The sequence below is a fragment of the Rhinoraja longicauda genome, chromosome 16 (genome assembly GCF_053455715.1).
Source record: "Rhinoraja longicauda isolate Sanriku21f chromosome 16, sRhiLon1.1, whole genome shotgun sequence".
Lineage (NCBI taxonomy): Eukaryota > Metazoa > Chordata > Chondrichthyes > Rajiformes > Arhynchobatidae > Rhinoraja > Rhinoraja longicauda.
Window position 1 is genome coordinate 43,418,252 of NC_135968.1, and position 18,608 is coordinate 43,436,859.

The 18,608-nt window shown below is 47.3% G+C and overlaps 1 protein-coding gene across 1 annotated transcript in view; it reads right to left on the minus strand.

Moving 5' to 3' along the window:
- dntt (deoxynucleotidyltransferase, terminal) overlaps positions 1 to 8,144 on the minus strand; it is a 349,907-nt gene extending 341,763 nt beyond the window's left edge. Inside the window, exon 1 of the mRNA XM_078412877.1 lies at positions 7,933 to 8,144. Within this exon, the coding sequence (XP_078269003.1) occupies positions 7,933 to 8,144 (212 nt within the window). The remainder of the gene's footprint in view (positions 1 to 7,932) is intronic.
- Between the last annotated feature and the right edge of the window lie 10,464 nt (positions 8,145 to 18,608).

The window sequence follows — 18,608 nt, forward strand, 5'->3', positions numbered from 1 at the left end:
GGAATGAAAAATCAAAAAAATAGCGGAAAATAAAGATTTAGGAGGTGTTGGAGGAAGTCCGATTAAAGATAGTTCAAAGGTCTCCAGTGGGGTAGAAGGGAGGTCAGGACTGCACTCTAGTTTGTGAGAGGACCATTAAGTTGCGTGATAACAGCTGGGGGAAAAAACTGCCCCTGAATCTGGAGGTGTGCATTTTCAAACTTCTGTACCTCTTGTCTGATGGGAGAGGGGAGAAGAGGGAGTGACCAGGGTGAGACTGGTCCTTGATTATGCTGGTGGCCTTGCCGAGGCAGCAGAAGGGAAGTTGGATTGCGTGATGATCTGGGTAATGTCCACAACTCTCTGCAATCATCTTACTAACATTGCAGAAGAGCGTAGGTGGACACAAAATGTTGGAGTAACTCAGCAGGTCAGGCAGCATCTCTGGAGAGAAGGAATGGGTGACCTTTTGGGTCGAGACCCTTCTTCAGACTGATGTCAGGGGAGAGGATGGGACAAAGATAGAATGTAGTCGGAGACAGGAAGACTAGTGTGAGAACTGGAAAGGGGGAGGTGATAGAGAGAGGAAGCAGGGACTAGAGAAGTCAATGTTCATACCGCTGGGGTGTAAACTGTCCAAGTGAAATATGAGGGTCTGTTCCTCCAATTTGCGCTAGGCCTCACTATGACAATGGGGGAGGCCCAGGACAGAAAGGTCAGATTGGGAAAGGGAGGGGGAGTTGAAGTGCTGAGCCACCGGGAGATCAGGTTGGTTAAGAAAGACTGAGCGGAGGTGTTCAGCAAAACGATCGCCGAGCCTGCGTTTGGTCTCGCCGATGTAGAGAAGTTGACATCTAGAGCAGCGGATACAATAGATGAGGTTGGAGGAGGTGCAGGTGAACCTCTGTCTCACCTGGAACAACTGTTTGGGTCCTTGGATGGAGTCGAGGGGGGAGGTAAAGGGACAGGTGTTACATCTCCTGCGGTTGCAGGGGAAAGTACCTGGGGAGGAGGTGGTTTGGGTGGGAAAGGACGAGTTGACCAGGGAGTTTCGGAGGGAACGGTCTCTGCGGAAAGCAGAAAGGGGGGGAGATGGGAAGATGTGGCCAGTTGTGGGATCCCGTTGGAGGTGGCGAAAATATTGGAGGATTATGTGCCGTATGCGATGGCTGATGGGGTGGGAGGTGAGGACAAGGGGGGCTCTGTCCTTGTTACGAAAGGGGGGGAGGGGGGAGCAAGAGCAGAGATGTGGGATACGGAGGAGACCCTAGTGAGAGCCTCATCTATAAGGGAACATTCCCCTGCAACCGCAGGAGATGCAACACCTGTCCCTTTACCTCCCCGCCCCTCCCCCCGGGTAGTTTCCGGTCTGAACATTGACTTCTCTAACTTCAGATAGTCCCTGCTTTCCCTCTCTATCCCCTCCCCCTTCCCAGTTCTCCCACCAGTCTTCCCGCCTCCGACTACATTCTACCTTTGTCCCACCCCCTCCCCTGACATCAGTCTAAAGAAGGGTCTCGACCTGAAGCATCACCCATTCCTTCTCTCCAGAGAAGCTGCCTGACCCGCTGAGTTACTCCAGCATTTTGTGTCTACCTTCGATTTAGACCAGGATCTGCAGTTTTTCTCTTACAGAAGAGTGTGTTGCCCTGGCACCATGTTAATACGTTCTCTATCTCATTGCTGCACTCTGGCACATTAATGATCCAGCCCATCAAAGTGGTGTCATTGCTTAAACCCATAGAAGCTGTTAGAGCTGAATTGGGCGGCACAGTCATGGGTGTATAGTGAGTATAGAAGAGGAACTGAGAGTGCACCATCACAGGGCCATGGTGTGGAGAATTATGGTGGAGGTGGTGTTATCACCTACCATCACTGACTGTGGTATCACAGAAAGCTGGAGTAACTCAGCAGGTCAGGCAGCATATCAGGAGAGAAGGAATGGGTGACGTTTCAGGTCGAGACCCTTCTTCAGACTGAAGGGTCTTCAGTCTCAAGAAGGGTCTCGACCCGAAACGTCACCCATTCCTTCTCTCCTGAGATGCTGCCTGACTTGCTTCCACATCCCCAATAACATTGCAGCAAGAAAACCTGCCCTTATATTCTTATATTTCAATGGCTGCTACCTTTGATATTGCCTTCCTAATTACTTGCTGCTCCTGCATTTTGACTTTCTGTAATTTGTGCACAAGGAACACGGATGTCCCCTCCAATGAACAACATTTGCTAGATTCTATTTATCATTTTGAATTTAAAAATTCCTGTCAAGAAGAAGTATTTCACATTTCCTCACAATGTACTTCTCTTACCCACTAAAGTACTTGGTCTACGTTCCTTTCTCTCCACCTTCTTTAAAGTTTGCTGTCCTCAAGAAAACAATCCATCTCGGTCAAACCTCTCCCTGTAGTTACTACCCACTAATCCAGGCATCGTCCTGATTTTTTTTTTTAGATTTAGAGATACAGCGCAGAAACAGGCCCTTCGGCCCAGCGATCCCCGCACATTAACACTATCCTACACACACTAGGGACAATTTTTACATTTACCCAGTCAATTAACCTACATGCCTGTACGTCTTTGGAGTGTGGGAAGAAACCGAAGATCTCGGAGAAAACCCACGCAGGTCACAATAGACAATAGACAATAGACAATAGGTGCAGGAGGAGGCTATTCGGCCCTTCGAGCCAGCACCGCCATTCAATGTGATCATGGCTGATCATTCTCAATCAGTACCCCGTTCCTGCCTTCTCCCCATACCCCCTGACTCTGCTATCCTTAAGAGCTCTATCCAGCTCTCTCTTGAATGCATTCCGAGAATTGGCCTCCACTGCCTTCTGAGGCAGAGAATTCCACAGATTCACAACTCTCTGACTGAAAAAGTTTTTCCTCATCTCAGTTCTAAATGGCCTACCCCTTATTCATAAACTGTGGCCCCTTGTTCTGGACTCCCCCAACATTGGGAACATGTTTCCTGCCTCTAACGTGTCCACGGTAGCGCAGCGGTAGAGTTGCTGCTTTACAGCGAATGCAGCGCCGGAGACTCAGGTTCGATCCTGACTACGGGTGCTGCACTGTAAGGAGTTTCTACGTTCTCCCCGTGACCTGCGTGGGTTTTCTCCGAGATCTTCGGTTTCCTCCCACACTCCAAAGACGTGCAGGTATGTAGGTTAATTGGCTGGGTAAATGTTAAAAAAAAATTGTCCCTAGTGGGTGTAGGATAGTGTTAAATGTACGGGGATCACTGGGCGGCACGGACTTGGAGGGCCGAAAAGGCCTGTTTCCGGCTGTATATATATGATATGATAACCCCTTAATAATCTTATACGTTTCGATAAGATCTCCTCTCATCCTTCTAAATTCCAGTGTATACAAGTATACATAGAAACATAGAAACATAGAAAATAGGTGCAGGAGTAGGCCATTCGGCCCTTCGAGCCTGCACCGCCATTCAATATGATCATGGCTGATCATCCAGCTCAGTAGCCTGTACCTGCCTTCTCTCTATACCCCCTGATCCCTTTAGCAAAAAGGGCCACATCTAACTCCCTCTTAAATGTAGCCAATGAACTGGCCTCAACTACCTTCTGTGGCAGAGAATTCCACAGACTCACCACTCTCTGTGTGAAGAAATGTTTTCTCATCTCGGTCCTAAAAGATTTCCCCTTATCCTTAAGCTGTGACCCCTGGTTCTGGACTCCCCCAACATCGGGAACAATCTTCCCGCATCTAGCCTCTCCAACCCCTTAAGAATTTTATATGTTTCTATAAGATCCCCCCTCAGTCTTCTAAATTCCAGCGAGTACAAGCCCAGTCTATCCAGTCTTTCCTCATATGCAAGTCCCGCCATCCCAGGGATTAATCTGGTGAACCTTCTCTGTACTCCCTTTAAGGCAAGAACGTCTTTCCTCAGGTTAGGAGACCAAAACTGCACACAATACTCCAGGTGCGGTCTCACCAAGGCCCTGTACAACTGCAGCAGAACCTCCCTGCTCCTAAACTCAAATCCTCTTGCTATGAATGCCAACATACCATTCGCTTTCTTCACTGCCTGCTGCACCTGCATGCTTGCTTTCAATGACTGGTGCACCATGACACCCAGGTCACGTTGCATCTCCCCTTCTCCCAATCGTTCACCATTCAGGTAATACTCTGCTTTCCTGTTCTTGCCGCCAAAGTGGATAACCTCACGGGGAGAACGTACAAACTCCGTACAGATGGCGCCCGTAGTCAGGATCGAACCAGAGTCTCCGGCGCTGCATTCGCTGTAAGGCAGCAACTCTACCGCTGCGCCACCGTGCCGCTCTAGATAAACCTTCTCTACACCCTTTCCAAAGGACTGCACACAATAGTCCAAATGCGGCCTCACCAAAGTCCTATCAGGCCGCGTCATGACTTCCTGACTCCTTGTACTCAATGGCCTTACCTATGAAACCAAGCATACCATATGCCTTATTCAACACGCCATCTATCTGTGTAGTCAGTTCCTGGGAGTTATGGACCAGGACCACAAGATCCCTGTGCACATCAATGCTGTTAAAGGTCATGCAATTAATTGTATATTTTCATCTTACATTTGACCTCCAAAAAGTGCGACCGCTCACATTTGCTCGGGTTAAATTCCATCTGCCATTTCTCCATCCATTGTAGTTTGCCTTAGTCCAATCTAGCACCTTCCCACAAGGTCCAGCCTTTTCCCTATTCAAAACAATCTTAAAAGATTTGTAATCAACAATCAAGCGCTCTTCCATTGAAGCATCGGTCACCTGGCCGGGCTCTTTTCCCAACACAAGGTCCAGTCTGTTCCCCTTCTCAAGTTGGGCTATCAACATACTGCTTCAAGAAACCTTCTTGGATACACCCCAAAAATACTGCCCCTTCTACCTTTGGAACTGAGCAAGTCTGAGACAATATTGGGAAGGTTAAAAATCACCCACTAAGACCACCCAGTTCCTTTGCTCCACTCACCTGCCTCTCTAGTTTAAATGTTTCCAAGTAGCACAAACGAGCCTCCCTGGTCACCCTCCAGCTCAGAGACAAATCGTCCCTCACGCACAGGTCACCTCTGCCACAGATCAGATCCCAATGGGTTACAAATCTGAATCCCAGCCCCCGCGCCAACTTCCCAGCCACACATTCATCTGTCCTATCTTCCTATTTCCAGCCTCAATAACAAACGGCACCAGGAGTAATCCAGAAATTCCTACCCTTGGGGTCTTGCTTTTAACCTTAAACTCCTTATATTAACTTTGCAGGAGCTCATCCCTTGGCCTGCCCATGTCATTTGTGCCAACGTGCACAACGACCTCTGGCTGCTCCCCCTCCCCCTTGAGAATGTTCTGCAACCGCTTAGAGGCACCCTGGACCCTGACTCCATGGAGGCAACACCACCATCTTGGAGATAGACACAAAAAGCTGAAGTAACTCAGCGGGTCAGGCAGCATCTCTGGAGAGAAGGAATAGGTGACCTTTTGGGTCGAGACCCTTCTTCAGACACCATCTTAGAGTCTTGTTTGCTGCCACAGAATTTCCTATCTGTGCTCCTAACTAATGAGTCTCCTATCGCCACGGCTCTGTCTGGCGTTTTCATCCCCCACTGCGGCTCGGAGCCAGGCCCGACCTCAGAGACAAGGCCACTGCTGCTGGTGGTGTTATCCCCTGATCGGTCTTCCATCACAACCAACACATTTAGGGTGGCACATTCCGTCTCATTTAGGGGCGGTCACGGTGGTGCAGCGGTAGAGTTGCTGCCTTACAGTGAATGCAGCGCCGGAGGCCCGGGTTCGATCCCGACTACAGGTGCTTGTCTGTATGGAGTTTGTACGTTCTCCCCGTGACCTGTGCGGGGTTTTCTCCGAGATCTTCGGTTTCCTCCCACACTCCAAAGACATACAGGTTTGTAGGTTAATTGGCTTGGTAAATGTAAAAACTGTCCCTAGTGGGTGTAGGACAGTGTTAATGTGAGGGGATCAGTGGGCCGAAAGGGCCTGTTTCCGCTCTGTATTTCTAAACTAAACTAAACAACCGTATCCATTGGAACATACCTGTCGTCCAGAGGAAATGTCCCAAGGGATTCCTGCACTTTCTGCCTACTCTCTTACTTGGTGATCAATCTACGTCCTTGCCTGATACCGAGGTGTGACTACTTTACTGTAACTCATATGCACGATACTCTCACTCCCCCGGATAACCCGTATCGTAGCGATAGGAGACTCATTAGTTAGGAGCACAGATAAGAAATTCTGTGGCAGCAAACAAGACTCTAAGATGGTGTCTGAAGAAGGGTCTCGACCCGAAAGGTCACCTATTCCTACTCTCCAGAGATGCTGTCTGACCCGCTGAGTTACTCCAGTTTTTTGTGTCTATCTATCTCCAAGATTCTAATCCTTAGAAAAACATTTTCAGGAAAACAAGGAATCAGAATATTGAGTCTGCCTTATTCCCACATATTTAAATATCCTCATTCTCGTGCATGGTTACTTAAATCACTTTTAGTTATCAAGATTAAATTTGTTTAGATTACCTTGATTAACAGATGGTAAAATTTACATCAAAAAATAATTGTTTCGGTTTGAAATAATACTTCATGTGTGACATTACAGTTTGAAATGTCATAGATCTTCTTCCTGTGGTTTTATTTTGGAGGCAAATAATTTGCACTAATTAAGCCCTATCTTCCTGTCACATACACTCGAGGTATCACTGGGGATTTTGACATCTGGTTTGTTCCCATCATTTCTTTGTGAGACTCATGTTTGTGGTTATATTTGGCACAGAATACATCATTGTGGCAACAGTCTAAACTGCTCTGAAGAAAACACTGCTCGGAAGATGTTGAATAACTGCGCGCCTCCATTTCAATGCGATGGATGAATGCCAATATGGTTATAGGCACCTTAACTGACCTGCTGCTTATGTCAGCGATGTTTGGCATGGTTAGTTTTTTTATTGCTTTCCACAAAAGCAATCCCTTGTAATTAAATCTGCAGTACAATTTCCAGAATTATTCCTAATCCTAAAACACAGTTTTGAAATGTAGGTATCAGGTCCAATCTAATTTATGGATTCAGAACTATAATGACGAGACATGAATGATAAATTAAATGCAGAAAATGCAAGCCAATTCCACAGATCTTTGGAAAGAGAAAAAGGAAAAAAGAATAAAAAGAACCAATATTTCAAGCTGAACACCATTTGTCAGATTTGAATGTTTTTTGGTGGATTTTGAGTTTTACTTTGCACATCAAAAATGTGAAGGAAGTTTGAGAAAAGTCTTTCCTGGTCATAAAGGAAAGCTGATAACATCTTAAATATGTTGATTTTTTAAAAATATTTCCAAACAATTTAAAAAAGAGGCCATTTGGCCCTTCTAGTGGCTGGTTCTTTGAGTGATCATGCAAACTCCACACAGTCAGCACCAGGGAGCAGGACCAAATCCGACTCTCATCAGCTGTGAGATAGGAACATAAGCTGCTGGGTCACTGTGCCACGCACAATGTAATAGTTTGAAAAACTGATATAGCTCTTATTATAATTGTTATTATTACAGTTGTTATTATTATTATAGTCTGGGGATAATTCACTTTCTGTAAGACTGACAATGGAACATACATTGGTTTTCAAAATATATCAAATAATTTACAATTAAACAGAAATAATGCCATTTTCTGTGGTACATTTGCATAAGATTTTGAAATTAAACTGATAGAAACATAGAAACATTGAAAATAGTTGCAGGAGGAGGCCTTTTGGTCCTTTGAGCCAGCATCGCCATTCATTGTGGTCATGGCTGATCATCTACAATCAGTAACCCGTGCCTGCCTTCGCCCCATATCCCTTGATTCCGCTAACCCCTAGAGCTCCGTCTAAACGATGAACATTTTTTTCTTGCATTTGCTGTATAACCTCAGGTGAGCGCCACTGAGAAAGTGCCAGGTGAGCCTCACAAAGCCGTACCTCATGATATCAGCGACTCTGAATCCTTTCTTGCGTGCCAAATCCATCAGAAACATTCTTCTGCTCGATCCCATTTTTCTTTCCACAACATATATGAGCAGATCTTGGAACCTTACTTCATATTTACTGTGCGAGCCGCAAAGTTCTTCCTCTTTCTGCTTTCTCCTCTTGGGCGTGATTCCCAAACTTCCCAGTTTCTCGACTGAGCTCATTATATCCCTATTACTGCGATGTAAATGTTGCACTATCTGCTGCACCACAAACCTCTGACACCTGCAACTCTCTGCACTTTTCATGCTCATACACTCACCGATGATGTCAGTGATGTTACCTCCCATTTTTTTTAATAAACAAGTGCTTTACAGAAGAGGTGTCATTGAATTCCAGCACTTGCAATAGAAAAAAAGTATTGATTAACCCTTTCTTACACGTCAAAAGCATGAAGAAAGTTTGCACTCGTGAGAAAAGTCTTTCTAGGGTCAACAAGGAAAGTTGTTGTCATCATAAATATGTTACGTTGAATATATTTTTCTTGCCTCCACATAACTTAAAAAGACTTCAGAAAATAAAATATTTTCATACTACTCATTCAAGAGATTTTTCACAGTATATTTATACAATCGCAAATCAGGAAATTAAAAAAAGCTTCAGAATTAGCAATCTTAACAAAAAACACACAGATTTCTTTCCTCCCCCGCTTTCCTCAATTCATATTCTGCCTCACTCTCTGGAAGAAATATGAGTCCTGAAGTATCTTTTAATTATCAAAGATAGACACAAAAAGCTGGAGTAACTCAGCGGGACAGGCAGCATCTCTGGAGAGAAGGAATGGGTGACGTTTCAGGTCGAGATTTGCTTATCTCCCAAAAACTAGAAACACTCGTGATCCATGAGTCTTTTTTTAAAGCAAAACATTAATGAAGTCAAAGTATGAATAATTTTTGAACTAATGTTCCTTTTCTCCGCTCGGCGAGGTGAGGTCTCCCTTTCAGACTTCAGCATCTGAGGTAAACAAGATGGCGCGGTCCAGTCCAGTCGCCGTCGTGGTAGCTCTGCGGGAACTGTGCGGGTTTTTTAACTGGTATGTTTATTTTTAAATTATCTCTAAGTGCTAACACGCTAGCACTAGCATTAAACAATGTACGACCGGGAAACGCTCGTAAAATTAAACTCGAGTGCTACCAGAGGACTATTAAACAGTATACTCACCGATTCAATGTGGCCGATAGAGATCATCAAAGGAGCGCACCGCGGCAGCAGCAATGGGAGCGCAGGTCCGTGGGAAAGTCGGAAAAAACATCGAGGGAAGCGAGGGGGGATTGGGAACAGGCTGAGAGCCCAAGCCTTACGTCCACCTCTGCCCAGCATACTTCTGGCCAACGTCCAGTCCCTGGAGAACAAGCTGGATGACCTCAGGGCGAGGATCAGATTCCAGAGGGACATAAGGAACTGTAACATCCTTTGTCTGACTGAAACATGGCTGACCCCGCTGGTGCCTTACCAGGTGATCTGCCCATCCGAGTCCTTCACTGTTTTCCGTGCGGACAGAACGGAAGAATCCGGGAAATCCAAGGGCGGAGGAGTCTGCTTCTTGACCAATAATAACTGGTGCAATCCTGGGAATATTAAGACGCTTTCTCGTTCCTGCTCGCCGGACCTGGAACATCTAACTATCTCATGCCGACCATTCTACCTACCCCGGGAGTTCAGCTCGGTGATCATCACAGCCGTCTATATCCCACCGCATGCGGACACCGACGTGGCACTGTCGGCCCTGCACGATGTGTTGTGTCAACACCAAAACAAGAACCCTGATGCGGCTGTGCTGGTGGCTGGAGATTTCAATAGGGGAAATCTCAAAAAGGTCATGCCCAACTTCTACCAACACATCACATGTGTCACCAGGGGGGAAAGAACTTTGGACCACTGCTACACGCCGTTCAGGAAAGGCTACAAGGCCGTTCCTCTCCCACCTTTTGGAAAATCTGACCACGCTGCCATTTTCCTGCTGCCGGAGTATAAACAACGGATAGTACGGGAAGCGACAGTGACGAGGGACGTAAAGCGGTGGGCTGACCATTCAGAAGCCATGCTGCAAGATGCACTGAGCGAAGTCGACTGGAATATGTTCCAAGCAAGTTCCAGAGACGTAAATGAGTTTGCGGAAGCGGTTACGGACTTCATTGCCACAATAGCCGATATCATCGTCCCCACGGTAAGGGTCAGTATCTTTCCTAACCAAAAACCTTGGGTGGACAGGTCTATTCGCGTGGCCTTGAATGCTCGCACCGCTGCTTACAACTCTGGACTGGCATCCGGCAACATGGACGACTACAAGGGAGAGTCCTACCGACTGCGAAGGGCAGTGAAGGATGCAAAAAGGAAATACCGGGACAAGATGGAGTCACAGATGGAGCAGCAGGACACCAGGCGCCTTTGGCAGGGGCTACGGACTATAACTAGCTACAGGTCCAGCACCCACTCAACTGGAAGTGCCGGCTCCTCCTTAGCTGATGACCTGAACTCTTTTTATGCACGGTTTGAGACGGGTAACACCACCAGCTCGCCGTCTAAAAACAGCACCGAGGGGGCGCTGGCTAGCGAGGCTGGAGGGGGATCCACCGCCAGGGATGTGCACACATTCTCGGTGTCCGAGCATGAGGTGAGGTGGGCTCTGACGCGTGTGAACACGAGGAAAGCTGGAGGCCCAGATGGTATATCTGGGCGAGTACTAAAGTCTTGTGCTACTCAGCTTGCTCCAGTGCTCACCACAATATTCAACCTCTCCTTGGCCAAGTCCATGGTCCCTGCATGCTTCAAAAGATCCATCATTGTACCGGTGCCAAAGAATGCCTCTCCAGCGTGTTTAAATGACTACCGACCGGTGGCCCTCACCTCGGTTGTCATGAAATGCTTTGAGAGGCTAATCAAGAAGCACATCTGTGCCCTCCTTCCTCGCAACATGGACCCACTACAGTTCGCATACCGTCCGAACAGGTCCACGGATGATGCGGTCTCCCAGGTTCTACACACTCTCTCATCTGGACAACCAGGGGGGCTATGTGAGGATGCTGTTCATTGACTTTAGTTCAGCATTCAACACAATAGTCCCCAGCAGACTGGTTGAGAAGCTGCTGGAACTTGGGCTTAGCACCCCTCTGTGTGCCTGGGTCCTGGACTTTCTCACCGCCAGGCCCCAAGTGGTCAGGATGGGGGAACACACATCTAGCCCCCTCACCCTGAACATAGGACCCCCCCCCAGGGTTGCGTCCTTAGCCCCCTACTGTACTCCCTGTACACACATGACTGTGTGGCCAGGTTCAGCTCAAACTCCATCATCAGGTTTGCTGATGACACTGTGGTGGTGGGCCGGATCTCCAACAACGATGAGAAGGCCTACCGGGAGGAGGTGGCTGATTTGGCACTCTGGTGTCAGGACAACAGCCTCTTCTTGAATGTCACTAAAACTAAGGAGCTGATTGTGGACTTCAGAAGGGCTCAACATCCAAGGACGTACACGCCACTGGAGATAAATGGGTCTACTGTGGATAGGGTGAGCAGTTTTAAATACTTGGGAGTCTGCATCACAGAGGATCTGACATGGGCAACGCACATTGCCGCACTGGTGGGTAAGGCAAAGTAACGCCTTTACCACCTTAGACAGCTGAGGAAATTCAGAGTGTCCCTGAGGATCCTTCATTGCCTCTACTCTGGGGCTGTAGAGAGCATCCTGTCCGGCAACATTACAGTCTGGTTTGGGAACAGCTCTGCTCAGGACAGGATGGCCCTGCAGAGAGTAGTGCGTTCGGCAGAACGCACCATGGGAACTACACTCGTCCCCCTGCAGGACCTATACATCAGGAGGTGCAGATCCAGAGCAAGCAAGATCATGAGGGACCCCTGCCACCCCAGTAACGGACTGTTCCAGATGCTATGGTCAGGCAAACGCCTCCGCTGTCACGCTGTGAAAACGGAGAGGATGAGACGGAGTTTCTTCCCACAGGCCATCAGGACTGTTAACTATTATAACCTCAGGGACTACATTTTGTCTTCTCTATATTAACTTTATTAACTTTATTTATATGCTGTAACTGTAATTCTGTTTTTGTGCACAATCCGCAGGCATTGCCACTTTCATTTCACCGCACATCTGTGACAAATAAACTTGACTTGACTTGACTTGACAGTATTATTTTTGTTATTATTATTATGGACACCCATTAGTTTTGAGGTACTTGAGGCATATTAGTTTAGTTTATTTTAGTTTAGTTTAGAGATACAGCGCTGAAACAGGCCCTTTGTCCCACTGAGTCTGCACCGACCAGCGATTCCCACACACTAACACTATCCTACACACACTAGGGACAATTTTACATTTATACCAAGCCAATTAACCTACAAACCTGTACACCTCTGGATTGTGGGAGGAAACCAAAGATCTCAGAGAAAACCAATGCAGGTCACGGGGAGAACGTACAAACTGCATACAGACAAGCCCCCCTCGACAGGATCGAACCCGGGTGTCTGGCGCTGTAAGGCAGTAGCTCTACCGCTACGCCACCGTGCCGCCAAAGGCAAACTGTAGCTTTAATATTACTGTAACTACAACCAGATCGCATCTTGGAGACAGAAGTAACAACAGATGGTGGAATCTTGAACAAAAAAACAAACTGCTGCAGGAACTCAGAGATCAAGCAACATCTGTGGAAGCAAAGGGATTATAGACATCGTGGATCACACAATCCAGAGAATATTCCTTGAACACTACTGACATCTTCTCATCATTGATCTCTAATGGTACATCCCCAATATGAATGAATGAATGAATGAATGAATGAATGAATGAATGAATAAGTTTATTGGCCAAGTATGTGCATATACAAGGAATGTGCCTTGGTGCTCCGCTCACAAATGACAACACAAACATACAGTTAACAATTAAGAATAAAGCATGAACACATCAAAACAATAAGGATACACCATTACGGTCTAAACATGTGGGTGAAAATAAACCAGAGCAAAAAAGAGACTACAGACTTTGGTTATTGAGCAGAACGATCACTCGTGGAAAAAAGCTGTTTTTATGTCCGGCTGTGGCTGCTTTGACAGTCCGGAGTCGCCTTCCAGAGGGAAGTGCTTCAAAGAGTTTGTGGCCAGGGTGAGAGGGGTCAGAGATGATCTTGCCCGCTCGCTTCCTGGCCCTTGCAGTGTACAGTTCGTTAATGGGGGGAAGGTTGCAGCCAACAACCTTCTCAGCTGTGCGAACGATCCGTTGCAGCCTCCGGATGTCGTGCTTGGTGGCTGAGCCAAACCAGACCATGATGGAGAAGATGAAGACGGACTCAATGATAGCAGTATAGAATTGGACCATCATTGCCTGTGGCAGATTGTGTTTCTTCAGTTGCCGCAGGAAGTACATCCTCTGTTGGGCCTTTTTGACTGTGGAGTTGATGGTGGCCCCCCATTTAAGGTCCCTGGAGATGATGGTTCCAAGGAACTTAAATGACTCCACAGGTGTGACTGTGGTGTTGTTGATGGTGAGTGGGGGGAGGGGAGGGGGGATCTCTTCGAAAGTCTACAATTAGTTCCACTGTCTTAAGAGCATTGAGCTCCAGGTTGTTGCGATGACACCAGGATGCCAGTTGTGTCACTTTCCATCTGTAGGCAGATTCCTCCCCATCCTGGATCAGTCCAATCAGGGTTGTGTCATCCGTAAACTTGAGGAGCTTGACAGAGGAGTCTGTGGAGGTGCAGTCGTTGGTGTAGAGAGAGTAAAGGAGAGGGGAGAGTACGCAGCCTTGTGGTGCTCCTATGCTGAGGGTCTGCGGGTCTGAGATGTGCTTTCCCAGCCTCACATGCTGCTTCCTGTCCGTCAGGAAGTTGATGATCCACTGACAGAGGGGTTCAGGCACAGTCAGCTGGGAGAGTTTGGAGTGTAGTAGCTCTGGCACAATGGTGTTAAACGCAGAGCTAAAGTCCACAAACAGAATCCCGGCATAGGTCCCCTTGTGGTCTAGGTGCTGGAGGATGAAGTCCAGGCCTAGATTGACTGCATCATCCACTGATCTATTGGCCCTGTATGCAAACTGCAGGGGGTCCAGCAGGGGGTTTGTGATGTTTTTCAGCTGGGCCAGCAACAAGTCTTTCTTGTTTATGTCAGCACAAGTTTGCTCGTTACTTTACGAGTAAAGCTTTGCTGCAACAATGTTATTTCTAACTTTACAAATTACACTTAGTGGGCTATCTTCGATTCACCATTGTCCCTAGTATGTGTAGGGTAGTGGCAATGTGCACAGATCGCTGGTCGGTGCGGACTTGGTGGGCCAAAGGGTCTGCACCAGCCAGTGCTAGTGATGCTGTTAAGCTTATTAGCACCTCAACAGGGGGCTCCATTTACCGGGCGACTATCACGAGTTGATGCAAATATATTGCTGACAGCCAGCCACATCTCACAACAGGGACATGCATTGTTGCAGAAAGACCTGACAAAAGTAAGTGTGGCAATGGATGCAGCTTGGAAAAACACTTATGATAGGACATGGAAGAGTGAAGAGTGAAGATAGACACATAGTGCTGGGGTAACTCAGTGGGCCTCGTGGTCTACCTGACTGGACAACCACAATATGTCAGGCTATAGAACTGTGTCTCAGACATGGTGATGAGCAACACAGGGGCCCCACAGGGGACGGTCCTCTCTCCCTTCCTGTTCACCATCTACACCTCGGACTTCAGATATAACTCCGTCTCCTGCCACCTGCAGACATTTCCAGATGACTCTGCAATTGTGGGCTGCATCAGTGAGGAGAAGGAAGCTGAATACAGAGGTGTAGTCAACGACTTTGTTGTGTGGTGTGGGTAGAATCACCTACAGCTCAACACCGACAAGACTAAGGAGTTAGTGGTGGACTTTAGGAGGAGAGGAACACCCCTGTCCCCTGTCTCCATCAATGGTGTGGATGTGCAGTTTATCAGGGAGTACAAATGCCTGGGAGTGTACCTGGACTGTAAACTGGACTGGTCCAGGAACACTGAGGCCCCGTACAAGAAGGGACAGAGCCGGCTGTACTTTTTGAGAAGGCTCCGCTCCTTCAACGTCTGCAGTGAGATGCTGCAGATGTTCTACCAGTGCCATCTTCTTTGCTGTCGTGTGCCGGGGCAGCAGGGCGAAGGCCCCGGACACCAACAGGATTAATGAGCTCATCAGGAAGGCTGGCTCCGTCCTGGGGGCGGAGTTGGATTCATGGGAGATGGTCTTGGAGGGGAGGATGCTGGACAATGCAGACCACCCCCTCCATGACACACTGGTCAACCTGAGGAGCACCTTCAGCAACAGACTGGTTCCCCCAAGATGCAGGACCTTTGCACATACCCGATCCTTTCCACTCCTCACTTTAATTTCATGTTTCATGTATTTTGTGTTTTTATGACTGTTGGCAGATCAATTTCCCTCCTTGGTTCAATAGATTTATTTCGTATCATATCGTCAGGCAGCATCTCTGGAGAAAAAATTATGGATGACGTTTCAACAGACGAGTAGTTTAATTTAGTTTAGTTTAGTCTAGTTTAGAGATACAGAACGGAAACAGGCCCTTCGGCCCACCGAGTCTGCACTGACCAGCGATCCGTGCACACTAACACTATCCTACACACACACAATTTTACATTTATACTAAGCCAATAAACCTTCAAACCTCTTAGGAGATCTTATTGAAACGTATAAGATTATTAAGGGGTTGGACACGTTAGAGGCAGGAAACATGTTCCCAATGTTGGGGGAGCCCGGAACAAGGCGCCACAGTTTAAGAATAAGGGGTGGGCCATTTAGAACTGAGATGAGGAAAAACGCTTTCAGTCAGAGTTGTGAATCTGTGGAATTCTCTGCCTCAGAAGGCAGTGGAGGCCAATTCTCTGAATGCATTCAAGAGAGAGCTGGATAGAGCTCTTAAGGATAGCGGAGTCAGGGGGTATGGGGAGAAGGCAGGAACGGGGTACTGATTGAGAATGATCAGCCATGATCACATTGAATGGCAGTGTTGGCTCGAAGGGCCGAATGGCCTCCTCCTGCACCTATTGTCTATTGTCTATTGTCTATGTCTTTGGAGTGTGGGAGGAAACCAAAGATCCCGGAGGAAACCCATGCTGGCCACGGGGAGAACGTACAAACTCCATACAGACATGTACCCATAGTCAGGATCGAACTGGGGACCCGGGACTCTGCTGATGTCAGGCAGCAACTCTCCTGCTGCGCCACCGTGCCACCCTCATGTTGTTACGAAGAGTCCCGACACAAAACCCCACCCATCTGCAGAGATTCTGCAGAGATCCTGCCTGACTCCGGTTAGGAGTTACTCCAGCACTTTGTGCCTATCTTCAGTGTTAAGCAGCATCTTCAGTTCCTTCCCACACAAGGAAGAGAGAGATCTCCATTATTTTCCATTGCCCGAGTGGAGAGGATGGAAAGTGGTGAGGTGCATCCTTTCAGTGGCATTGGGCCTGACGGAGAAGGTGGCAATTCAGGGACACAAAACCCAGTAAAGACCAGAAAGATGGTAACAGGATTTTTTAGGACATGGACATGCTTTGGAGCCATATGCCAAGGACTAGATACACAGTCAAAACACAAACAAAAACAATCACATCACATGTCTGGTTAAAATTGAATGAGTACAAATTCAAATGCTAAATCTTACTAACTGAACCACTAGCCTCCCACAAGGTTCAATGCTTCACACCACTATCATTCACAACTGGCCATTTCTACCTATTCATGTCCGAAGACGTGTAGTAGGTCTACACAGGGCGTGCAGCGTAGGTTTACTAGATTAATTCCCGGAATGGCGGGACTGTCGTATGTTGACAGACTGGAGCGGCTAGGCTTGTATACACTGGAATTTAGGATGAGAGGGGATCATCGAAACATATAAGATTATTAAGTGGTTGGACACGTTAGAGGCAGGAAACATGTTCCCAATGTTGGGGGAGTCCAGAACTAGGGGCCACAGTTTAAGAATAAGGGGTAGGCCATTTAGAACTGAGATGAGGAAAAACATTTTCAGTCAGAGTTGTGAATCTGTGGAATTCTCTGCCTCAGAAGGAAGTGGAGGCCAATTCTCTGAATGCATTCAAGAGAGAGCTAGATAGAGGTCTCAAGGATAGCGGAGTCAGGGGGTATGGGGAGAAGGCAGGAACGGGGTACTGATTGAGAATGATCAGCCATGATCACGTTGAATGGTGGTGTTGGTTCGAAGGGCCGAATGGCCTACTCCTGCACCTATTGTCTATTGTCTATTAACACCATCCTACACCCACTAGGGACAATTTTTACATTTACCAAGCCAATTAACCTACAAACCTGTACGTCTTTGGAGTGTGGGAGGAACCCCAAGATCTCGGAGAAAACCCACACAGAACACGGGGAGAACGTACAAACTCACCCTTTCCTTCTCTCCCGAGATGCTGCCTGACCCACTGAGTTACTCTAGCATTTTGTGTCTGCCTTTGATTTTTACCAGCATCTGCAGTTTTTTCCTGCAGACAGTATTCTCTAGCTTTTATGCACTGCCTACTATTCAGCCATGACAGTCACATCACCCAAGTCACACACATCACTCGGACACACTCTCATAAGTTCATAAGTTCCAGGGGCAGTTCCATACGGCCCACCAAGTCTACGCCGCCATTCAATCGTGGTTGATCTATCTTTCATTCTCAACACAATTCTCCTGCTTTTACCCGTAATCCCTGACACCCTTCACACATCACAGTGGCGCAGCGGTAGAGTTGCTGCCTTATAACGAATGCAGCGCCAGAGACCCGGGTTCGATCCCGACTACGGGTGCTGTCTGTACAGAGTTTGTACGTTCTACCCGTGGGTTTTCTCCGAGATCTTCGGTTTCCTCCCACACTCCAAAGACGTACAGGTTTGTAGGTGAATTGGCTTGGTAAATGTAAAAATTGTCCCTAGTGGGTGTAGGATGGTGTTAATGTGCGGGGATCGCTGGTCGGCGCGGACCCGGTGGGCCGAAGGGCCTGTTTCCACATTGTATCTCTAAACTAAACTAAACTAAATTAAACTAATCAAAAATCTCTCTCTTCCTTCTCTTGCATGAAAAATAACACAACAAGGATACTGTAGCTTAGCAGTTGTCATGAAGCCCAGATGATAGACCCAGAGACAAGTACAATTCTCAAAATAGCAGCCAGGAAATTTAAATTCAAGTGATTAAATCAGCCTGGAACTTCCAAACAACATTTTCAGACACCATAAGCATGAAACTAGTGGATTGTCATGCAAACCAATTGGGTTCACTAATGTCCTTTAGTTTTGCAGTTTCGATTAATGTAGAGATACAGCGCAGAAATGGGCCCTTCAGCCCACCGAGGCTGTACCGACCAACGATCCCCGCACATTCACACCACCGATACGCACTAGGAACATGCTGGCGATGGTTAGCAACATTCTAGCGACACTCACATCAAATGAACGAATAATTCATATGAAGCAATTTCTTTTGGCTGCAGATTTTACCATCTGTTACCCACAGATAACAGCGTGGTCTTTGGTTGCAGCAGTTGAACAAGGAGGTGCAAGGGAAAGGTGAGGTTACAAAATGAACTTCAATGCTGAAGATAGACACAAAGTGCTGAAGTAATTTCACGGGTTAAGGAGCATCTCC